Consider the following 24,932-nt stretch of genomic DNA (forward strand, 5'->3'; position numbering starts at 1 on the left):
AATATTTCTCGTCATCGACTGTGTAAAAAAGAAAAACAATAAAGACGACCGAGTGACTTTCCTGCTGCATTTTACCAGCAAGGATCGGGAACAAAAGTGATCGGCCAGAGATCTCTTCTATATGTCACCTGGAGAAACGCGGGCTGGGTGACACTTTTCGTGAATAAGGGAAAGGAAGGATTCTATATTAAAAAGAAATCCAAACGCCTTGTGGATGGCCGGGGGGTTTAAACCATCCCCTCCTCCTTTCTGAGAATGTGCTAGAGGCAGCAGGCCCCTGCCACCCCCTCCCCCAAATAGTTCATCAAACCTGTGAAGTACAAGTCTCGTAGTTCATCTGCGTCCTGCAAAAAGACCCAGTGATAACCCGTCACGAGACATTCCTCCAACAGTCCATCCGACTTTCAGGTCCCGCTGCCAATCCCACCCCGGGGCATGGATGCACTTGCAATGCCCACGACTTTTCCTCGGACATCTCAATCTCTTTTCTTCCATCTCCCCAAGCCCCGGCTCTTCTTCCCTTTATTGATTTTTTTTTTGGGGGGGGGGGGAAGAATGTGTTATCTTCGAGGCCTCAGTCTCCTTAGGCAGATGGGACCTGTATCAAAACTGGGCATGTTCCACTTCGTCCAACCAGGAGGCGGGACTCACCGGAAAGTCTGGGTAACCCCCGCTGCTTCCCGTCGACAGGTCAGAGCTGGGTCCGTTTCCCCCCAAAACCCTCATGGGTTGGGGGCCGCCCGGTCCGCCCTGTGCCATGATGCCCAGTCCGCCGTCCGGATAAACCAAGCTGGACATTAAAGGTTGATGCCCCGGCAGGGTCTGCAGCGAAGCGGGGGACTGGGGGATGCCGTAGGGGCTGTTGGATCGGAGGTCGTGATACTGGTCCTGAGCTGGGATGCCGCTGTGCTCCAAAGAGAAGCTGCCGTTGGTGCCCGCCTGCCTCCCCAGGCCCGGGGAGGCCTCGTTCAAATTGCTGTAAATCCCGTTCGAGTGGCTTATCTCGGGCATGGAGGGCTCGTCTGAAACAGAAGCGGATGGTGGGGAAAATGATCAATAATCGTAACCAGGAACAATCACCTAGATAGTTATTCGTTCATTCATTTTATTGAGCGCTTACTGTGTGCAGAGCGCTGGACCAAGCGCTTGGGGAACATCTAGAGACAGGTCCCTACCCAACAACGGGCTCACAGTCTAGAAGGGGGAGACAGACGAGAAGCAGTGTGGCCTAATGGCTAGAGCGGGGGCCTGGCAGTCAGAAGGACCTGGGTTCTGATCCCAGGTCCGCCACTTGTCTGCTGTGTGACCTTGGGCAAGCCACTTCACTTCTCTGGGCCTCAGTTCCTTAATCTGTAAAACAGGGGTGAAGAATGTGAGCCCCGCGTGGGACAACCTGATTACCTTGTCTCTACTCCAGAAGTTAGGACAGTGCTTGGCACCTAGTAAGTGCTTAACAAATATTATTATTATTGTTCTCTTTGTCTCAGCGACCTCATTTGTAAAATGGGGATTAAGACTGTGAGCCCCATGTGGGACAGGGACTGTGTCCAAATTGATTAGCTTTCATCTACTCCGGCTCTTAGAAAGTTGCCTGGCACATAGTTACTTCTTTAACTAATACCATGGGGGGAAAGAAAATGATCCAAGAGGTTCTACCCACTCCACCTCCTGTTGCCACAGTGCTTAGTCAAAGGTTCTGCACATAGTAACCTTTCGATAAGAACTGCTGTTGCTGTTGATGGTGGTGATGGCACAGAAGATTTCTGGTTCAGAACAATCCTGGGCTTTCAGACTGTAAACTATTAGGGTAAAGGGTCATATCTTTTTCTCTTACTTCAGAGCCCCAGCACGGCCCCAAACGCTGCCTGACAATTTCATGATGAGGATGATTGAAGTGTCATCAATATTTAAACATCCTAAGTGAGATCAAAAAATGTCACTTCCAGAAGAGTGCATGCTTTAATATGAGAGAGTTATGTGTCAGTGAGAACACCAAAATGTTCTCCTTGTATCTCCCTTCCATTCCTGAGTCTCCACCCATGTTTTTATATAATCTTTTTAATGAGAAATTATTTTCTGAAAATTGATAGCATTTGGAGTGGGAAAAAAATAGACTGCTTTCCCTCCTCCTCTTCCACCCACCCCACCCGGGCCTCCCCCCACATATACCAAATCGCAGGAGACCTATTTTTTTCTCCTGGTGAACCCAGATGTTCAGACATGTACACCAGGGCTACGGGAAGCAGTGTAGCCTAGTGGGAAAAGCACAAGCATGGGAGCCAGAGGATCTGGGTGCTAATCCAGCTCCACCACTTGCCTGCTGTGTGATGCTGGGCAAGTCACTTAACTTCTCTGTGCCTTAGTTCCCTCATCTTCAAAATGTTCTGTTCTCCCTCCTACTTAGACTTGGAGCCTCATGAGGGACCTGATGCTCTTGTATCTTAGTACAACACTTAGTGCAGTCCCTGGCACTTAGTAAACACTTAAGAAAGTAATTATTATTAAATGTGGCCTAAGGAGACTAAAGAATCAAAATGGGCATGTTGGCCAATGGTAGGGATGAATCTTTTAGGGTGGAAATCTTGCAGGAAAAGTTAAAGCACGGAAGGCAGACAGACAGAATCTTCCTTTGCTGTTCAGGGACAAGTCTTAGGAGCCCAGGAGGGGCACACCCTAGAGCAGAAAGAATGCTTGGGAAATAGCCAACGTTTGAAACTCTTCAACAGCCAGTGAAAGTTAGGAAGGAAATGATAATAGTGATGATAATAACAATGACCCTGATGCTGATAATAATACTAATAATAATAATAATAACAATTAATAATAATAATGGTATTTGTTAAGCGCTCACTATGTGCCAAGCACTGTTCTAAGCCACTGGGAAAGATACAAGGTCATCAGATTGTCCCACGTAGGGGTCACAGTCTTCATCCCCATTTTACAGATGAGGGAACTGAGGCACAGAGAAGTTAAGTGACTTGTCCAAAATCACATAACTGACAAATGGCAGTGCCGGGATTAGAACCCACGACCTCTGACTCCCAAGCCCGTGCTCTTTCCATTAAGCCACGCTGCTTATCATGATGATCACAATGATTCTGATGATTATCATCATGGTAATGATGATACTGGTAATGATAACAATAATAAACATCAGTCTATTTTGCTTCCAAATGCTTTCTGGGATCATATGAAAGTAGGGGTTGGTCCTGGGGACAGAAGGGATGACATCATTGAACAGAACAGTAAGTTTAAATTGCAGCAGGTGGGAGCTAGGCTAGACCTAAAGACAAGAAAATCTGGAGCCTGGTGGAGAATCTGGGATCTACTTTAGAAATTTTGGAGAAACAGAGGGACATTCTTCTGCCAGATACGGTCGGGAAGCTGAGAAGGAATTGAGTGACCTCAGAAGCTCTGACTGGTCCTAAAATTCCACTTATTTCACTTATTAAAAACCTTGAAACATATCAAAAATCTTGAATAGTAAGCCTGCAGGGGACCGAGAGCAGGACAGGGGTACTGGATATTATCAGGAATGTAGGTCTAGTGACCTTATAAACTGCCTTTTTAACAGAACCTCCAAGAAGTCTAGATTTGCTTCTGTATGTCAGAAAGCCTAAGAAGTGGCCCCGTTTAGTTTGAGAGCACATCAGACTTATTTCTTATCCGAATAAGAAGGTAGATTGTGGCGGCGTGAGAAGTTTAAAGGAGAGTCGACTGCTTAGACACACAATCGGATTCTAAAGTGATTTTTTTCCAGCCCCAAGGAGAAATCCCTAGATTTCCATCCTAGGCAAAGCGAGATTCCTTCCTTCGGACCCATCCATCGGACAGGGCCGAGCGTCTCGGGCCGGAAGATATCTGCAAGGGTGGCTGGGTTTGTGGTCAGGGCTGGGCAGCTGCGTTTCGTCGCCCCGTGGCCCCTCCGGCCCGTACCTGTGAAGGAGACCTCGGCGTCGCTGTCAGGCCCCTCCTCCTGGATGCTGTCCTTGTCCGACTTGGAGTTGCCCCGGGAACGCTTCATGTTGCGGAAGTACTGGCCCCAACGTTGCCGGCCCGCGTCTTTCTTGAGCCGCTTCTCCTTGGCTCGTCGGTTCTGGAACCAAACCTGTAGGGGAGGGAAGGAGGGATGGAATTGGGGTGGGAAGGAGCGGGGAGGGCGGGGTCCGCCCTCAGCCTCGACTGCGCGCTTGGAGATCCCTTTAACGCCCTTCGGAAGGGAGGTGGTGTGTGGGGGAGTCAGGGAGGGAGTGGGGAAGGGAGGAAGAGATGGGGGAGGGATGCAATGGGAGAAAGAGGAAGGGATGCAGTGGAGAAGGGAGGGATGGAGTGGGGGAGAGAGGGAGGGATGGAGTGGGGAGGGAGGGTTGGAGTGGAGGAGGGAGGAATGGAGTGGGGAAGGGAGAGATAGCGTGAGGGAGGGAGGGATAGAGTGGGGGAGGGAGGGAGGGAGGGAGTTGGGGAAGGAGGGAGGGAGGGAGGGGGAAGGAGGGGAGGGGGGGAGGGAGGTATAGAGTGGGGGAGGAAGGGATGGAGTGGAGAAGGAAGAGATAGAGTGGGGGAGGGAGGAAAGGAAGGAGGGAGGGAGAGAAGGAGGGAGGGATGGAGTGGGGGAGGGAGGGAAGGAAGGAGGGAGGGATGGAGTGGGGGAGGGAGAGAGGGAGTCGGGGAGGGAAAGAGGGATGGAGGGAGGAGGGAGGGATGGAGTGAGTGAGGGAGGGATGGAGTGGGGGAGGAAGGGAGGCGGGAAGGGAGGGGTCCACGCTGGGCCCCAACTGCGGGCTTGGAGATCCCTTTTCTGGCCTTCGGAAGGGAGGTGGTTGATGGGAAGAAGAGGTGGGTGTATGTGTGCGTGAGTTCGGGGAGCGGAGGGGTTCGGGGGGGAGGGGCCCGCGGGGGAGGGAGGGGTCCGGGGAGAGGACCGACCTGCACCACTCGCATGTCCAGGCCGGTCTCGGAGGACAGCTGCTCGCGGACGTGTCTGGCCGGCTTGGGCGAGTTGTTGTAGGCGTTCTTCAAGGTCTCCAGCTGCTTGGCCGTGATGGTGGTGCGGGGCCGCTTGGCCGTCGATTCCGCCTCTGGAACGGGACGGGAGGGGCAGTGAGACTCGAACCTCGAACCCGAAGCCGACCTCCCCGGGGGGAATCCAGGGCAGAGGGCACCACTGGGCCATCTGTTAAACGCTTACTACGTGTCGAGCAGTGTGGAAGACCCGAGATAATCAAGCATTCATTCATTCGATCGTATTTATTAAGCGCTTACGGAGTGCGGAGCACTGTACTAAGCGCTTGGGAACGTACGATACAGCAGTAAAGAATGGCAATCCCTGCCCATAAGCAACTCACGGTCTAGGGGGTGGACAGGCATCGACACAAATATCCACTAGGTCACGCTGCTTCTTGCCCATAGTCACACAACAGGCAAGAGGCCGAGGTAGGATTCGAATCCAGGTCCTCCGGCTCCCAGTCCCGAGCTCTATTCCCTAGTCGACGCCGTTTTCTCTCTGCAAGTAACCGCTCCGAGCCGTGGGCAGCCTAGGCCGCGTGTAGCGTGGCGTAGTGGCTAGAGCACGGGCCTGGCAGTCGTGGGTTCTAATCCCGACTCCGCCACTTGTCTGCTGTGTGACCTTGGGTAAGTCGCTTCACTTCCCTGGGCCTCAGTTACCTCATCTGTCAAATGGGGGTTGAGACTGTGAGCCCCATGTGGGACAGGGACTGTGTCCAACCCGATTTGCTTGTATCCACCCCAGCGCTTAGTACAGTGCCTGGCACATAATAAGGCTTAACAAATGCCATCATTAAGATAATCAGGCCGGACACGGTCCCTCTCCTGTAGGAGGGGGAGCAGATATTTAACCCCCATTTTAAAGATGAGGAAACTGACCTTTGTAGGCAGGGAACGCGCCTACCAACTCCGTTATATTGTACTCTCCCAAGCGTTTAGACAAAGTACGCTTCCCTCAGTAAATACGATTGATCGATCGATTGATTGAAAATACAATGAATCGAAACGGATAATTTAAATGACTTGCCCACCGTCACCTAGTGGGCAAGCGGTGGAGGCGGGATTACAACAGTAATAATAATGATGGTATTTGTTAAGCGCTTACTATGTGTCAAGCTCAGTTCTAAGCGCTGGGGTAGATACAAGATCATCAGGTTGTCCCATGTGGGGTTTACAGTCTTAATCCCCATTTTACAGATGAAGGAACTGAGGCACAGAGAAGTTAAGTGAATTTCCCAAAGTCACACAGCTAACAAGTGGCGGAGCCGGAATTAGAATCCACGACCTCTGACTCCCAAATCCAGGCTCTTTCCACTTAAACCACCTTGGGAGGGGAGAATCGAAGGGGACATGACGCGCTACTGATCCCGGAAAGTAGCCACTGTGGCCTTGCGTTGCCTCCTCTCCACCCCTCCGCGGAGGGACCAGGAGGGCGTGGGATGTGAAACAGCATGGCATAGTGGATAGAACACGGGCCTGGGAATCAGAAGGTTATGGGTTCTAATTCCGGCTCCGCCACTTGTCTGCTGTGTGAACTTGGGCAAGTCACTTCACTTCTCTGGGCCTCAGTACCTTCATCTGTAAAATGGGGATTGAGACTGTGAGCCCCACGTGGGACAGGGACTGTGTCCAACCCGATTTCCTTGCATCTACCTCAGCGCTTAATACAGTGCCCGGCCCATAGTAAGCGCTCAACAAATGCCATAATTCCTCTTATTATTAATAATAATATTATTAACATTAATATTATTATTCTGTGGGGGTCGAGGAGGTTGGCAGGGAAAGGAGGCAGTTGAGGGGAGAGGGCCACCTTCTGACTTCCTCCTCTCTCCTTCTCCCCTCTCCTCTCCTTCTAGGAACTCCCAAATAGTCCTTCCTTCTCTCTTTCCTTCCTCGTTTTTCCCGTGTGGTGTTTGCCCTGTTCTCCGCTGAGAAGCAGCATGGCTCAGTGGAAAGAGCACGGTCTTCGGAGTCAGTGGTCAGGGGTTCAAATCCCGGCTCCGCCAATTGTCAGCTGTGTGACTTTGGGCAAGTCACTTAACTTCTCTGTGCCTCAGTTACCTCATCTGTAAAATGGGGATTGACTGTGAGCCCCCCGTGGGACAACCTGATCACCTTGTATCTCCCCCAATGCTTAGAACAGTGCTTTGCACATAGTAAGCGCTTAATAAATGCCATTATTATTATTATTATTATTACCAAGCGCGGCGGAGATTCACCCAATCAATTCGAATTCAGGAGGAGGAACTACCCTGCCTGAACAATCGAGTTAACTGGAAACCAGGCCACAGTGAGCCGAAGCGGGGCTTCGTTTATTGGACAGTATTGGCCGAAATTCGGATGGGGGACCGCAGTGAGGGTGGGGGACGAAGAGGAAGAGGAGACAGACTCCCGGACTACCTTATTATTTCCCCAAGGAAAAGTCGACCCGTCGTAGAATAAGACCTCCTCTTCCACCGAAACGCAAAAGGGACCCTCTCTCGTCTCCCTTGGGTCCCTTCTGCCTCCCTCCAGGCTGGGTCAAAGACAGCCAGTGGGGAGGGGGGTTCTCACCTCTCTGTTTGGCGGTCTCGTAGTCGGCCTTGCAGACGAGCCGGCTGTCCTCCATGAGATAGAACTCGTCGCCCGTGGCCAGCTGCCTCTTGCAGACGATGCAGGAGAAGCAGGGCAGGTGATAGACGAAGTCCTGCGCCCTCCGCACCACCTGCGTGGGGGGGATACCTTGTTGGCAGGCGGCACATTTTGTTCCAAACCTCCTAAAAAAAGAAATACAGTCCGACAGGACAGGACAGCGGAGGGCGGGGCCGGACCGGGGCGGGCAGGGCCGAGCCGAGCCGAGCCGGGCAGGGCAGGGCAGGGCTGGTCTGGGTCAGGCCAGACGGGGCAGGGCAGGGCTGGGCTGGGAGGTGGGAGTGGGGGACTGGGCAGGTCTGGGCAGGGATAGAGCCAGGCAAGGCAAAGCAACGCAGGACAGAGCCAGGCCGAGCGTGGGAGGACAGAACAGGACCAGGCTGAGTGGGCAGGGCATAGCAGAACAGGGCACGGCAGTGCAAGACAGGAGAGGAAAGGGCAGGGCAGGGGCAAGGCAGGGCAGCACAGGACTGATCTGGATTGGGCAGAGCAGGGCAGAGCAGAGTAGGACAGAAGAGGTTAGAGCAGGGCAGGGAATAACAGGGCACTGCCAGGGAGGGCAGGGAAGGACAGGGGAGGGCAGGACAGGGAAGAACAGGAAAGGACAGATCAGAACAGGACAGGGGAGGGCAGGATGGGGCAGGACAGAGCCGGGCAGGGCAGGGCAGAAAAGGGCAGAACCGGGGGAGCTGGCCAAGAGTATTTTATGGGGTTATTTCACCTAGTCCCCGGTATCTATTTGTAGGGGTATAGGGGAGGAAAGATTTTCTTTAGCCCAGCAGGATCGGATATGAACCCCACAATCCAAATCGACTCAACGAAAGGGTTGTGTTTTTTGTTTTATGGTGGGGCTTGAGGGAGACAGGATTATCCTTTTTTCCTTTGGTTTTGTCCGTAGGGACCTGGCCAGGTCGCCTGTCCCTCTCCTTCTCCTCCCACCCCCGAAATCTTCCACCCACCTGTTTTCCCCGGCCTCCTCCACCCGTCCCAGCGTAATTCCAAGAGGCTCTTGGTACATAAAAAAGGAGGTCTGGATCCCTCATCGGCGGTCCTTCCCATTCCCAGGGGAGAAGTAGGAAGCATGGGGGTGGGTAAGCGCTACATCATACTGATTCCTTCTCTCTCACCCTCCTCAAATCACGACCCAACGGGGAAAGTCCTCTCTCCAGGAGGAGGAGAATTTCGGAGCCGGGATTCGTTTCGAGGGTTTCTCCCCGCTCCCCCAGTTCTGAAGGAGAGGGCCTTTACTGTTAATTGTTTTCTTAATCGATTGAAAAACGAATGGGCTCCGGCGGATTCGGTTGAAGATTCCAGCCACGGCCGCCCGCGTTTGGGGGACTTCCTTCCCCTGCCCTATCAATCAATCAGTCAATCGTATTTATTGAGCGCTTACTGTGTGCAGAACACTGTACTAAGCGCTTGGGAAGTACAAGTTGGCAACTTATAGAGACGGTTCCTACCAAACAGTGGGCTCACAGTCTAGAAGACCGCCCTCCTTTCGGGTTTCCAGCTGGTCCCAGGCGTCCCCGCCCCTTCCCCGCGACAATGCGGGCTCTGCTAAGGTGTGTGTATGTGTCGGGGGGTTGTTTTGCCTCAGTTCGGAAAGGGTCAACCGGCCTTTTCCTCCTCCGTCCCCCTCCCTCGTCCACCGGTTGGGAGCTGGGATGCGTCGCCCTCCTGCCTCCAAGGTGGAAGCCAAGACTGGGGCCGGGTCGACGTTGGGGAGGGGTCGAGGCAGGGGCCTGTCGGGGTTCGGCGGAGCAAACTCACTTGAAGAAATCCTCCTTGCAGTAGACACTGTCCCCGCGGCTGAAGCACTTCTCGGTGAGCGGCGTCTGGCAGTCGCTGCATTTCAGGCACTTTCCGTGCCAGTGGCGATCCAGGACCTTCAGGATGAAGCGGTCCACGATGTGCTGGTTGCAGCCGGCGCACAGGGGGATCTCTGCCCGAGCGGAGGACCGGGGGGGACGGGGGGACAAGGACGGACACAGGGACAGACAGAGAGGCCCGGTTGGAGACGCGTCGTCCAGGACCCAGGAGTCCCTGACCCACGCCGCGAGGTTGGGGAGGGGCGGTGGATAGAAATACAAGGCCCAGCCCAGCCCAGCCGGACTCCCAGCCCAGCCGGACCCCAGCCCAAAGCCGCCGGACCCTCTTTCCCACTCTGCCTGATTTCTCCTCGGCCATCACGCCCCTCTACACGCGCTGAACTGACATTCATGCACACGCTGAGTATGCTTGTGTGAATGTCCAGCCTTGTGTATATGCCCGTATGGGTCGCCTGTCCCGCCATCGACCCCCGGCCCATGTCATCCCCCGGGCCTGGAATGCCCTCCCTCTGCCCATCCTCCAAGCTAGCTCTCTTCCTCCCTTCAAGGCCCTACTGAGAGCTCACCTCCTCCAGGAGGCCTTCCCAGACTGAGCCCCTTCCCTCCTCTCCCCCTCGTCCCCCTCTTCATCCCCCCCATCTTACCTCCTTCCCTTCCCCACAGCACCTGTATATATGTATATATGTTTGTACATATTTATTACTCTATTTATTTATTTATTTATTTTACTTGTACATATCTATTCTATTTATTTTATTTTGTTAGTATGTTTGGTTTTGTTCTCTGTCTCCCCCTTTTAGACTGTGAGCCCACTGTTGGGCAGGGACTGTCTCTATATGTTGCCAATTTGTACTTCCCAAGCGCTTAGTACAGTGCTCTGCACACAGTAAGCGCTCAATTAATACGATTGATGATGATGATGATGATGTCGCTCCTGGGTTTCCCTTCAACCGACCTAGGACCCGCTGAGAACGTCTCCATCCTCTGGGGAGAGACGCCCGAATAAAAAACGACTTATATTCGAGCCCTCTGGGGGACCTGGAGAGTTTCTACGTATGAGGCGTTAGAATTCCACCCAGGGGGCATAATTTCGTCCATACGGACTCCAAATCTCCGATTCGTTTCCCGTTTGCAACCCGTTTTCCTCTCCATCTCCTAAGACCTATAGAGCGTCCCCAGCGAGTTCTGGGTGGAGAACCAGACCCCCCTCTCTTTCTACCACCGCAGTCCTCCTTGTCCCCGATTCAGGGCCAGGCGGCGGGGAGGACCAGGGCGGCGGAAATCTAAGCGAGCTAGTGGGTGGGGGAAAGAAGAATCCAAAACCACAGAAATGCCCGCTACTTCGGCTTCGTTTTATGGACATCGGGAAGCCCACTTCGGGGAGCCAGGATGACGGGTTCCTTTTATAACCGGGGGCGGTGGAGAGGTAGGAATAATTTTCAAAACTTAAAAAAAGTCCCCAGAACTGGAAACTCCCCTCAAACCGTTCTTCCACGCATTCCAGATGTAAAGAGCCTGCAGGGTCCCAAGAGTCCTGGACGGGGAGAGAGGAGCGGCTTCTCTCCCCCGCCCCAGGGCCGAGGACCAGCCCCAGGGCGAATCCTCAGCTGAGGAGTGGAGGGAAGACAGAGCCAGGGTTACCAGAGCTCCGGGGTCAAGAACAGAAGTCCCAGAGCCAGCCTGGGAGCTGGCAGGGAAGGCAAGGAGGGAAGACGACGAGCTGCTCCAGCAATAGCCGAGCCCTCTCCCTGCCTGGATGTCACCCACTGAAACGACCAGTGGAGAAGAACCCGCAGAGGCCGAGTCCTCTGGAAAACTGTACTGTACTCTATGTGTTCTGCACATAGTAAGCGCTCAATAAATGCGATTGAGTGGAATATTTCTCTCCCTCTGCTCCCTTCAAATACCCTTCAAATTTCACATACGGCTCGCGTCCACTGAGGCAAAGCAGTCCCCCGCCCAAAGTCTCGGCGGGGAGGCTAGGAGGGAGTGGACGCCCCCTTTTCGGGTGAAGGTCGCCCCCCGCCCCTGCCCCTGGTTTCGGACCGAAAAGCGCAGCCCCCGGGCCCGGCCCCGAATGGCCTCCCGGTTCAGTTCAGCACCCGGTCGGCGGAGAGCTCCTTTCCCCCGCCATTCTCGCCCTCCCGCTCCCGCTCCATCCGGACCTTCTCCCGGAGCCTTTTCCCACCCCAAATTCAGGACTGGCACCCCGCCTCCTGCGACTCCTCTCACCCCCAGGATTGAAAATTTCAAACAAAACTAACGCCCCCAAGGATCTCCTCCCCTCTCCTCTTCCACCCTCCAAATGTCTCTCTGCAGCCTCCGGGCAAGTTCCTTACGTTGCATGGCGACCCCAGGAAGGATTGGGGCGGTTTATAAACTGTCTCCAAGGGGCAACATATTTATTTCTTCTCTCTCTTTCCTATCCTCCTCATTCTGTTTCGTTCTTTTAGACTGTGAGCCCACTGTTGGGTAGGGACTGTCTCTATATGTTGCCAACTTGTAGTTCCCAAGCGCTTAGTACAGTGCTTTGCACACAGTAAGCGCTCAATAAATACGATTGATTGATTGATTGATTTTCTCTCTAATTCCCCCTCCCACCTTTCAGTCTCCCTCGGTCCCTTGGGTAAATCCCTCCCCTCCGGTACCTCCTTTAAACGAAATAAATAAATGATGAATCAAAATCCACACCCTGCGTTTGACCTCTTCCCCTCCCTTCTCTCCCCCCCCCCCAACTCCCCCACCTCAGGAAACACGTCCGGCTTCATCCCGGCCACAACTACACAACCACAATTACCCGAGGAATTGACAGGAAACAAACAAAAATGTTTTTGAGGAGTTTTTTTGCGTTATCTGGGATACCTCCATCTATACGATATTTATTATTAATAGTTATAGGCACCAAGAAAACGAATCGAAATACCTCGGCAATTTGGGCCAAAGCAGGATTTTCCCACTCCTCACAATTCCCGATCTATACGATATTTATTATTAATAGTTATAGGCACCAAGAAAACGAATCGAAATATCTCGGAAATATGGGCCAAAGCAGGATTTTCCCACTCCGCACAATTCCTCCGGCAATTGATGGGTTTGGGCCGGACTTCTTGGGCTCCAATGAACCGTCAGAGCTCTGAAGAAGGGGCCGAGCTCTTCCCAAATCCTTCGACAGTGCGGCTAAGACGTCTCTGGGGAAGGAGAGAAAGGGAGGCGGGGGGAGGGGGTATTTTTCGTCTGGGTTCCCTCGAAATTACTCAGCCCCACGAGGCCAAATTCGGTTCCAAAGTCAATAGCCGCAGCCAGCAGTTGAAGTCCCCGTTCGAGCGGGAGGTCGATTTCAAATCGAGTTTCTGTGGGAAACACGGCGGAACTCCGGCCCAGTAAAAGGCACTGGGAAGAGGGGGAATCGACTGGGAAGAGAGCGGAAAGTCTGTCCCCTGGGAAGCAACCTTTTCCCCCGCGCGCGCCTCCGGCCGGGAGCCAGGAGTCCGGGGCTGCGAGAAGGTCTGAACCTGCTCGGCTCCTCTGGCCGCGTTGAGAGGTCAGTTTGCGGGTCCGAGCTGGGGCGGGGTGCGGGGGGACGGGAAGAAGCCGCGGGGTCCGCAGTCCAGTCGAGCAGAGCCGAACCGAGCTGAGCCTGGGCTCTGGAAAAGGGGACGGGGGCGTTTGGCGGGGGGCGCGGGAAGCCGGGGGTTGGGGCCTCCATCTCACTGTCTGCCCCAGGGAGGTCCCAGAGTGGGGACAGAAGGCGCCCCCAAAACCCAGGGCAGGGAGGAGGAGGAAGAGTACCCAAATACACACAGACAACACAAACACACACACGCAAATAACACACCCAAACAAAAGATAACGCAGACCCACACAGAGACCGCACATACATTTCGACAACTCCAGCCGCAAACCCAAAACAAGCACCCTCCCTCCCATAAACACAAGACAGACACCGACACCACACCAGCACTCTATCACACTTACAGATACATATAAATACAAGGACCCCCTCTACACGAAAACACACACACACACACACACACACACACACACACACACGTTCCTGTTGGCTCTGCCTCTCAGTCCGATCTACTTTGCTCCGGGGGACCAGGACAAGCCCGCTGGTTGCGAGAGCACAGCGTGCTTTAGGGGAAAGAGCACGGTCTTAGGAGTCAGAGGACGTGGTTTCTAATCCCGGCTCCGACACCTGTCTGCTGTGTGGCCTTGGGAAAGCCGCTGAACTTCTCTGTGCCGCAGTTCCTTCATCTGTAAAATGGGGATGAAGACTGCGAACCCCACCTGATTTCCTTGTATATCTACCCGAGCGCTTTAAACAGTGCTTGGCACATAGTAAGCGCTTAACCAATATAATACTACTACTTCAGCGCTTAGAACAGTGCTTTGCACATAGTAAGCGCTTAACATATGCCATCATTATTATTATTACTACTACTAATAATAATAATAATTATTATTATTACCACGGTCCTCTCCACCCAACCGGTCCTGGAACTTGCCCCGAGCCTTTGGAGTCGGGCTGGGCCGGGAGCAAAGGAGCTAAAGCTGGGTCAGGGAAGGGCAGTTTTCCTCCTCTCCCTCCCAACCCCTCAGTCTCACACACTTGCCCCCTTCTCCGCGGGGACATCCCTCCCCCCGACCACCCGAGAGCGCAATCTCCCCAAGAAAACTTTTCTCCCCTGTCGGGTTTCGGTCCCCCTGGGGCCCCCCAACCCCGATCCCACCTTTGCGCAGCTCCTCGTTCTGGGCCAGCAGCGCGAAGAGCATGTCCGTGCCCGGGGAGTCCTTGCCCGAGCTCAGTTCCTTGAGCGCATCCATCTCGGCATCGCCTGTCCCTCGGGGCTCTCGGTGACCCCAAGAATGCCGAAAACAAACTTTTGGTGGCGTTTCTCCGTCCCTCCCAACTATGTCCGGTCCTCCGAGAGCCTGCCCGCAGCTCAGCCGGATCCGAGCTTGTCAGTCCTCCAAACCTCTGCCTGTTACATTCCCCCCCACCCACCCACCCCCCAGCTCCTCCCCCACGCCCCTCCTCCACCCTCTCTCCCCCTCCCCAACGCCCACGGGGTCCCTAAAAGCCTCTGAGTGGGGGACGGAGAAGCCAGGAGCAGGAAGCAGCGTGGCTTAGTTGAAAGAGCCCGGGTTTGGGAGTCAGAAGGTCACGGGTTCTAATCCCGACTCCTCCACTTGTCTGCTGGGTGACCTTAAGCCAGCCGCTTCACTTCTCTGTGCCTCAATTCCCTCATCTGTAACCTGGGGATGAAGACTGTGAGCCCCCACGTGGGACAACCTGATTACCCTGTGTCTGTCCCAGAGCTTAGAACAGTGCTCGGCACATAGTAAGCGCTTAACAAATGTCATAATTGGGCCGTGCAGAGCGTTGTGGCAATGGGATGGGGCGGAAAGGTGCAGTGCAGAGCGGTGTGGGTCCTTATAGAAGGGTGCGGAGCGGCGCGGTAGAGAAGGGTGAACGAAGGGTGCGATGCGGGGTTTGGGGGGCTGCGAGGCCGGAGGAGAGGGCCATGATTTCAGCCTCAGCGGAGGTGGGTGGGGGGCTTCACCCTTGGGGAGGCTCGAGAGGGGTAGGGGCAGACTGTGAGCCCGTTCTTGGGTATGAACCGTCTCCATATGTTGCCGACTTGTACCTCCCAAGCGCTTAGTACAGTGCTCTGCACACAGTAAACGCTCAATAAATACGATGGAATGAATGAAGGAATGAGCGGTTTGGACCATGCTTATGGGTGGAGGGCCGGGATGGGGACCGGGAGGAGGGTGGCCAACATCCAATAGTGGCCGGGAGTCAAAAGGTCATGGGTTCTAATCCTTACTCGGCCACTTGTCTGCTCTGTGACCTTGGGCAGGTCACTTCATTTCTCTAAGCTTCAGTTCCCTCGTGTGTAAAATGGGGATTGAGATTGTGAGCCACACATGGGACAGGGACTGGGTCCAACTTGATTTGCTTGTATCCACCCCAGTGTTTAGTGCAGTGCCTGGCACATAGTAAGCGCTTAACAAATACCATCATTATTATTATTATCCGACGGTCGCCGGCAGTTTACCCAGATGCCGTCCCGCTGCCTGCTCTTCCCCATCAGCGACCCTGTTTTCCTGATGACAGCGGGAGAAGCGAGGAAGGTCGGAGACTGGGTCGGGCCCAGGGGAGCGGGCGGGAGAAGAAGTATGTAAGTTACTGTGCTCCCCTTCTCCCCTTATTATTATTATTATTATTACTATGTGCCGTCGAGTCGTTCCCGATTCATAGTGACTCCATGGATATACTTTCTTCAGAACGTCCTGTCCTCTGCCATAATCCGCAACCTTTCTAACGGTTCTTCCCTTATCGTTGTTAGGGTCTCTATCCATCTAGCTGCCGGCCTGCCTCTTCCACGTTTTCCCTGGACTTTTCCTAGCTTTAGTGTCTTCTCCAGAGAATTAGTCCTCCTGATGATGTGTCCAAAATATGCTAATCTAAATCGAGTTATTTTCCCTCAAATGAGGAACAATTCTAGGACTCGCCCTACACCCCCCCCCCCATAAACACACACACACACACATACACACAAACCCCTTTCGCATTCCCTCCCTTCCCCCATACCCCAGTCCTCTGGTGGGAGAACCCCCAAGTCCCCCAACCTAGCAAGGACAGACTAGCGCAAAGACTGGTCCTTGCAAGGACTGTGCTCGAGGAAGTTTTCTCAGTTGGGGGCCTGAAGACTCTGCCTCTGCCTTTCCTCTGCCCCTCCGCTCCACGAGTGCCGTATTGTACTTTCCCAAGCGTTTAGTACAGCGCTCTGCACACAGTAAGCGCTGAATAAATACGATTGAATGCATTGAATGAATGAAAGTCCGAGGCGGCGGGGGCCTTGGGGCCGCGGAATAAGCGCTTGAAAAGAGAGTTCAGGCGCGAGGAGCTGCGCTAACCCCTCCACCCTTCCCCATTCTCCAGACCCCCCCGTTTCCAAACACACACACCCCCACCCCGTCCCCTGGAGGTCCAGAGGCGGGATGGGGCTCGGGGAGGCTAGTGCAGTGCTCTGCACACAGTAAACGCTCAATAAACACGATTGAATGAATGAGGCCTTCCTTTGCCCCCGCTCTAAAGTTCTGGTCCTTTCCATTTGGACTGGGCTTCGCCTTGACCGTGGAGACATGAAAATTAGCCGGGAAAGTCCGGCTAAACAGGATTCGGGTCGAGGGGGTTGTTTTACTTATTTTTTTTTTTCATTTTTCAGGATGATCCGGCGCATTAGCCCAAGGCAGGCTTTTTCGACCTGAATAATCCAAGCTTCACTTCTCCTCTTCGCGTGACCCGTGGACACTTGACCCCAGGCCGGGGAGACATTCCAGGGCTCCAGGGAAAAAAGAACCCATCCCTTCCCTGGAGGCTTAGAAAAGGGGGATACCCAGAGGAGGTCCCTCCCTCCCCATCACCAGGGACGGGACAGCGGAGAGAAATCCCGGAGTTAGAGTGTGGATAGAAGCGGGACCGCGGAGCCGCCGGTTTCCCTCGGTTTACCGCGGCTGGAGCAGAGTGGGCCCCACCCCGAGACAACTGTTTACTTTGGGAGCTCCCGGCGGCTTCATAAACGCTCGGGAGGGTAACACCCTGCTAACGTTTTTATCGACGCCGATCTTTAGAGCAAAAAGGCGTCTGGGGAAATCAACGCTAGTGCCTGGGAGGTAGGCGGCTGATGAATCCAAAATCAATGTCCCATTTGCCCGCGTTTCCCGAGTATATGAAACCCATTTCGATGAAAGGTGTGCGGGGCCTCGCTGTTATTTCCAACTTTTAGGCTTTAATAATAATTTCACGCCCTATTGATCGGCTGCGCTCCAGGAGACGGACGACATTAATGGACGCGCCGCTGAGGGATGGGGAAGGCCGAGGGAGGGGCGGTGTTGCCGCTTTGTCCCAGGGCAGGGAGGGGATGTGTATGTAGGTGGGGGGGGGGAGAGGGAGCAACGGACTCCCCTGGAGGTACCCCCTCCCCTTCTCAACTCTAACAGGCCTCCGAGGCTGCCACCAACCCACTCCCACTGGTCCCAGAGCGAAGACAGCTCCATTCCTGAATTCTGCCTCTCCGAGGAACCTCAATAATAATAATAATAGTATTTGCTAAGCGCTTATTATGTGCCAAGCACTGTACTAAGCGCTGGGGTAGATACATGGTAATCAGGTTGTCCCACGTGGGGCTCACAGTCTTCATCCCCATTTGACAGATGAGGTAACTGAGGCACAGAGAAGCTTGTCCAAAGTCACACAGCGGACACGTGGCAGAGCCGATATTAGAACCCAGCTCCTCTGGCTCCCAAATCCGTGTTCTTTCCACTAAGCCACCCTGCCTTTCTCCATTCCGCTCCCCCTCCCTAACCGTTTTGTCCCCCACCTGGCTCTCCCGCAATAGCTTTGGCGGGGTCGGGAGATGAGGAAGAGGGAAAGAGAGAGGAAGACCAGATGGAACAATATTCCGCTTCCATTAATCTGGAACTTCCCAGGAGCTCCGAGAAGCGGGCCCTGAATGGGACAGCGCTTGCCGGTCAGCAGGGGAGAGGGAATGGCTCGGGGAAGAACCGGAGTCTCCCTGAGCTGGAGAAATTATATTTCCAAGTTACAGAATTCTCCCTACTCGGGGTCGGGTGTTGAAGAACACAGGCAGGGAAGGGGAGCGAGAATGGCTTTTCTGGATCTCTCTTCCTTCCCCTCTCGCTCCTCTTCTAGGGAAAGGGATACCGTCAACGAATAGAAACAATTCTGGATGGAGTAATCACATCTAACCAGGTTACCCAATAAATCAATAAATCGAGTACCACGGTCATCTTCCTGTGCCCCGTCGCTTCGTCTTTCTCGCTCTTTCTCTCTCTCACCATTCCTCTCCGACCTTCTCCTTTTCAGTCGGACCCGCTCCGTGGCCGGGACCGGTCCGATCAGAGAAAGCTAGAGAAGCAGCGTGGCTCAGTGGAAAGAGCCCGGGCTTTGGAGTCAGAGGTCATGAGTTCAAATCCCGGCTCCGCCAATTGTCAGCTGTGTGACTTTGGGCAAGTCACTTCACTTCTGTGGGCCTCAGTTCCCTCATCTGTAAAATGAGGATTAAGACTGTGAGCCCCCCGTGGGACAACCTGATCACCTTGTAACCTCCCCAGCGCTTAGAGCAGTGCTTTGCACATAGTAAGCGCTTAAGAAATGACATTAAAAAAAGCTGCTGTCTAGCCGTACAACGACCGGGACGGATGCGAGCCTGGGGAGTAGTGGAGACTACTCACTCTTTCTCGGGGAACCATTCTCCCTCATCCCAATCCTGGGGACCATTTCGGAAGAAGGGACCTGTGGAATGGAGAGGGATCTCTCTGGCTCCCGTCTCCAGCTCTCCCATCCGCGGGCCCTGGCTTGGATGGATTGGGAGGAAGCGTGGCCTGGTGGAAAAGAGGACGGGCTTGGGAGTTCATTTATTCAATCGTATTTATTGAGCGCTTACTGTGTGCAGAGCACTGTACTAAGCGCTTGGGAAGTAAAAGTCAAGGCCCTACTGAGAGCTCATCTCTTCCAGGAGGCCTTCCCAGACTGAGCCCCTTCCTTCCTCTCCCCCCTTGTCCCCCTCTCTATCCCCCCCATCTTACCTCCTTCCCTTCCCCACAGCACCTGTATATATGTATATATGTTTGTACATATTTATTACTCTATTTATTTACTTATTTATTTTACTTGTTACCTATCTATTCTATTAATTTTATTTTGTTAGTATGTTTGGTTTTGTTCTCTGTCTCCCCCTTCTAGACTGTGAGCCCACTGTTGGGTAGGGACTGTCTCTATATGTTGCCAGCTTGTACTTCCCAAGCGCTTAGTACAGTGCTGTGCACACAGTAAGCGCTCAATAAATACGATTGATTGATTGATTGAGTCTGAGAACCTGGTTTCTAATCCCGGCTCAGCCAATCGCTAGAGGTGTGATTTTGGGCAAGTCACTTAATTTCTCTGTGCCTCAGTTCCCTCAACTGCAAAATGGGGATTCAACATCTGTTCTCCTTCCTACCTAGGCTGTGACCCGTGCGGGGATCCGACCTAACTCACTTACATCTACCCCCCAGCGCTTAGAAAGGTGTTTGACACATAGTAAGCGCTAACATATACCATAAGAAAGTGGGCGGTGGATCCCGAGGTGGGTGGGAGTGGGGCCGCTGGTGGCACGGGGAAAACTGTCGCTAGAATCAGCAAAGCAAACCAGAAACTTCAAGTCCCCGCGCCCCCCGAGACATAATCAGACCGCGTCGCTTCATAGATACATTCACACACCTCAACGAAGCTCCCCCTTCATCCCTGACACTCACAGACACTCACACACATGTTTGTGTGTGACCCAGGCATGCAAATACAACCCACGCAGACCAGGGTGAGGAAAACAGTCCTTCAGGGAAACAACACTCTAATACATCGGTACAAACCCATCCTTCCAACGGCAGACGCACACAAGCTAACTCTCCTCCACAAGAAGCAGCGTGGCTTGGTGGAAAGAACCCGGGCTTGGGATTCAGAGGTCATGGGTTCTAATTCGTGCTCCGCTACTTGTCAGCTGTGTGACTTTGGGCAAATCACTTCCCTTCTCTGTGCCTCAATTCCCTCACCTGGAAAATGGGGATTAAGATTGTGAGCCCCACGTGGGACAATTTTGATTACCTTGTATCCCCCGCAGCGCTTAGAACGGTGCTTGGCACACAGTAAACGCTTTAAAAATAGGGAAGCAGCGTGGCTCAGTGGAAAGAGCACGGACTTTGGAGTCAGAGGTCATCGGTTCAAATCCCGGCTCCGCCACTTGTCAGCTGAGTGACTTTGGGCAAGTCGCTTAACTTCTCTGTGCCTCAGTTACCTCATCTGTAAAGTGGGGCTTAAGACTGTGAGCCCCACGTGGGACAACCTGATCACCTTGTAAACTCCCCAGTGCTTAGAACAGTACTTTGCACGTAGTAAGCGCTTAATCAAGGAATCAATCGTATTTATTGAGCGCGTACTGTGTGCAGAGCACTGTACTAAGCGTTTGGGAAGTACAAGTTGGCAACATCATCCTCATCAATCGTATTTATTGAGCGCTTACTATGTGCAGAGCACTGTACTAAGCGCTTGGGAAGTACAAATTGGCAACATATAGAGACAGTCCCTACCCAACAGTGGGCTCACAGTCTAAAAGGGGGAGACCGAGAACAAAACCAAACATACTAACAAAATAAAATAAATAGGATAGATATGTACAAGTAAAATGAATAAATAAATAGAGTAATAAGTATGTACAACCATATATACATATATACAGGTGCTGTGGGGAAGGGAAGGAGGTAAGATGGGGGGGATGGAGAGGGGGATGAGGGGGAGAGGAAGGAAGGGGTTCAGTCTGGGAAGGCCTCCTGGAGGAGGTGAGCTCTCAGCAGGGCCTTGAAGGGAGGAAGAGAGCTAGCTTGGCGGATGGGCAGACAACATATAGAGACAGTCCCTACCCAACAGTGGGCTCACAGTCTAGAAGGTAATAAATGTTATCATTATAAAAATACCATCATTATTATTATTATTACACACTAACCCAAGGTGAGACATACACGTTCCCAGACCCGCAGTCACAATGACGTTCATCCAGAAGCTTGCGTGGGGGGAAGAAGGTTGGGGTGGGGAGGCGAATGGTCTGCTTTTTAGTGCTTGGGGGCCCTCCGGGAATGTGTGTGTGTGTGTGTGTGTGTGTGTGTGTGTGTGTGTGTGTGCGTGTGTGTGTGTCTGTGAATACTTCAGGCAGAGCGTTAGGCGTTAGGACGGGGGAGGGCCTTGCTGTCCCGCGGGGCAGCGCTGAGTGATGGGCTGGGGGCGGGTCGCACACGCGCTGGGCATCTGGCCGTGGTGGCGTTAACAATGCCCTTTATTATAACGCCAACGGGCGCAGCAGGGAGCGGCTTGGCCCCGGGGCAGGGGGATGCCGCGCTGAGGAGGAGGGGGACCTGGAGCTCCTACAGCGCGGGACCACAGCCCGGCTCTCTGTTGGCAAAGATGCGGTCATGTGGCTGATCCCAGAGGTCTCTGGACGGGACGGGGAAGGGGCAGGAGAAGCCAGGGAAGGGCTAGTAGCTCAATCGGAGTTGCAACTTTCTCTCTACCCTCACACACGACACACACATTTACTCTCTCAATCGTATTTATTGAGCGCTTACTGCGTACAGAGCTCTGTACTGAGAAGCAGCGTGGCTCAGTGGAAAGAGCCCGGGCTTTGCGTTCAAATCCCGGCTCCGCCAATTGTCAGCTGTGTGACCTTGGGCAAGTCACTTAACTTCTCTGTGCCCCAGTTACCTCATCTGTAAAATGGGGATTAAGACTGTGAGCCCCCCGTGGGACAACCGGATTACCTTGTTACCTCCCCAGCGCTTAGAACAGTGCTGTGCACATAGAAAGCGCTTAATAAATGCCATCATTATTATCATCATTATTACTAAGCGCTTGGGAAAATGCAACACTGCAATAGAGACAATCCCTGGCACACTCTAAGGCCCTTTTCTAGGTACACATTCCCTTTCGCACATGCAAACATTGTTATACGCCCGCGCACACACACACACACACACCACTCTCAGATCCACATGCTGTTACACACATAATAATAATAACAATGTTGGTATTTGTTAAGCGCTTACTATGTGCCAAGCACTGTTCTAAGCGCTGGGGTAGATACAAGCTAATCAGGTTGTCCCACGCGGGGCCCACGCTTTTAATCCCCATTTTGCAGATGAGGGAACTGAGGCCCAGAGAAGTTAAGTGACTTGCCCAAGGTCACCCAGCAGACTAGTGGCGGAGCGGGATTAGAACCCACGTCCTTTGCCTCCCAAGCCCGCGGGCTCCTTCCACTCGTTGCTTCACGCACATGCAAACTCACCCGCCCTGAAAGCCCCGGATAGAGAGGGGTTTCCGCGTGGGGTTCCTCTGCCCGTCCCCCGAGGGAAACTGAGGCCCGGGCATCCGGGAGGCCGGTGTACATATTTATTTTATTTGGTTAGTATGTTTGGTTTTGTTCTCTGTCTCCCCCTTTTAGACTGTGAGCCCACTGTTGGGTAGGGACTGTCTCTCTATGTTGCCAACTTGTACTTCCCAAGCGCTTAGTCCAGTGCTCTGCACACAGTAAGCGCTCAATAAATACGATTGATGATGATGATGATGGTTCTTACCCGGAGTGCGGGTCCCGATGAAGGCGCCCATGGCTGCGGTCTGCGGCCCGGGCCGGTCCTCGTCCGCCTCCTGCTCCGGCTCCAGCAGCATCGCGGCGGGAGGAGGGGCCGCGCAGACCCTCCGCGGAGCCCTCTGCGCGCTCTGAGCGCTCCGGGAAGGCTCTGGACCAGAGGCAGCGTCATCCCCGCCCCCCTGGAGCATCTTAGCATCACAAAGCGGCGGGCGGGAGCTGTCCTGGGTGCTCCCAACCTCCTCACCTCCCTCCGCAGCGCCCGGAATTGGGGTCGATAATAATAATTTGGTTATTGGTCGGTATTTGGTAAGCGCTTACTATGTGCCAAGTACTGACCTAAGCGCCGGGGGGAGATACAAGGTAATCCGGTTGTCCCACGTGGGGCTCACAGTCTTCATCCCATTTTACAGATGAGGGAAGTTGAAGTTAAGCGGCTTGCCCAAGGTCACATAGCGACATCATCAACATCATCAATCGTATTTATTGAGCGCTTACTGTGTGCAGAGCACTGTACTAAGCGCTTGGGAAGTACAAGTTGGAAACATATAGAGACAGTCCCTACCCAACAGTGGGCTCACAGCCTAAAAACAAGTGGCGGAGTCGGGATAATAATACTAATAATAATCATGGTATTTGTTAAGCGCTTACTATGTGCCAAGCACTGTTCTAAGCGCTGGGGGAGATACAAGGTAATCCGGTTGTCCCACGTGGGGCTCACAGTCTTCATCCCATTTTACAGATGAGGGAACTGAGGCACGGAGAAGTTAAGCGGCTTGCCCAAGGTCACGTAGCGACAAGTGGCGGAGTCGGGATAATAATACTAATAATAATGATGGCATTTGTTAAGAGCTTACTATGTGCCAAGCACTGTTCTAAGCGCTGGGGGAGATACAAGGTAATCCGGTTGTCCCACGTGGGGCTCACAGTCTTCATCCCATTTTACAGATGAGGGAACTGAGGCACGGAGAAGTTAAGCGGCTTGCCCAAGGTCACGTAGCGACAAGTGGCGGAGTCGGGATAATAATACTAATAATAATAATGGCATTTGTTAAGAGCTTACTATGTGCCAAGCACTGTTCTAAGCACTGGGGGAGATACAAGGTAATCCGGTTGTCCCACGTGGGGCTCACCGTCTTCATCCCATTTTACAGATGAGGGAACTGAGGCACGGAGAAGTTAAGCGGCTTGCCCAAGGTCACATAGCGACAAGTGGCAGAGTCGGGATAATAATACTAATAATAATAATGGCATTTGTTAAGCGCTTACTATGTGCCAAGCACTGTTCTAAGCGCTGGGGGAGATACAAGGTAATCCAGTTGTCCCACATGGGGCCCACAGTCTTCATCCCATTTTACAGATGAGGGAACTGAGGCACGGAGAAGTTAAGCGGCTTGCCCAAGGTCACATAGCGACATTATCATCATCAATCGTATTTATTGAGCGCTTACTGTGTGCAGAGCACTGTACTAAGCGCTTGGGAAGTACAAGTTGGCAACATACAGAGACAGTCCCTACTCAACAGTGGGCTCACAGTCTAAAAACAAGTGGCGGAGTCGGGATAATAATACTAATAATAATCATGGTATTTGTTAAGCGCTTACTATGTGCCAAGCACTGTTCTAAGCGCTGGGGGAGATACAAGGTAATCCGGTTGTCCCACGTGGGGCTCACAGTCTTCATCCCATTTTACAGATGAGGGAACTGAGGCACGGAGAAGTTAAGCGGCTTGCCCAAGGTCACGTAGCGACAAGTGGCGGAGTCGGGATAATAATACTAATAATAATAATGGCATTTGTTAAGAGCTTACTATGTGCCAAGCACTGTTCTAAGCGCTGGGGGAGATACAAGGTAATCCGGTTGTCCCACGTGGGGCTCACCGTCTTCATCCCATTTTACAGATGAGGGAACCGAGGCACGGAGAAGTTAAGCGGCTTGCCCAAGGTCACATAGCGACAAGTGGCGGAGTCGGGATAATAATACTAATAATAATAATGGCATTTGTTAAGCGCTTACTATGTGCCAAGCACTGTTCTAAGCGCTGGGGGAGATACAAGGTAATCCAGTTGTCCCACATGGGGCCCACAGTCTTCATCCCATTTTACAGATGAGGGAACTGAGGCACGGAGAAGTTAAGCGGCTTGCCCAAGGTCACATAGCGACATCATCATCATCATCATCAATCGTATTTATTGAGCGCTTACTGTGTGCAGAGCACTGTACTAAGCGCTTGGGAAGTACAAGTTGGCAACATACGGAGACAGTC

The 24,932-nt window shown here is 53.1% G+C and overlaps 1 protein-coding gene across 1 annotated transcript; it reads right to left on the bottom strand.

The window, feature by feature from the left end:
- Positions 1-512: 512 nt before the first annotated feature.
- Positions 513-22,717, bottom strand: LHX3 (LIM homeobox 3). The gene is made up of 6 exons (XM_038745853.1): positions 22,656-22,717; positions 9,406-9,577; positions 7,558-7,760; positions 4,927-5,078; positions 3,937-4,108; positions 513-1,022 (listed from the first exon to the last, which is right to left on the bottom strand). The coding sequence occupies exons 1-6, from the start codon at positions 22,684-22,686 to the stop codon at positions 604-606; spliced, it is 1,149 nt and encodes a 382-aa protein (XP_038601781.1). The 5' UTR covers positions 22,687-22,717; the 3' UTR covers positions 513-603.
- Positions 22,718-24,932: the final 2,215 nt, after the last annotated feature.

The sequence above is a fragment of the Tachyglossus aculeatus genome, chromosome 4 (assembly GCF_015852505.1).
Source record: "Tachyglossus aculeatus isolate mTacAcu1 chromosome 4, mTacAcu1.pri, whole genome shotgun sequence".
Taxonomy (NCBI): Eukaryota; Metazoa; Chordata; class Mammalia; order Monotremata; family Tachyglossidae; genus Tachyglossus; species Tachyglossus aculeatus.

Bases quoted from the DNA above. Each gene is read 5' to 3' on its own strand.
- LHX3 (XM_038745853.1), bottom strand. From the start codon at position 22,686: ATGGGCGCCTTCATCGGGACCCGCACTCCGG. The intron at 7,761-9,405 runs GTGAGTTTGCTC...TTCTTTTTTTAG, and splicing joins TGCAAGGAGGATTTCTTCAA to GAGGTTTGGAACAAAATGTG. The intron at 4,109-4,926 runs GTCGGTCCTCTC...CCTCCCCTACAG, and splicing joins TGGACATGCGAGTGGTGCAG to GTTTGGTTCCAGAACCGACG.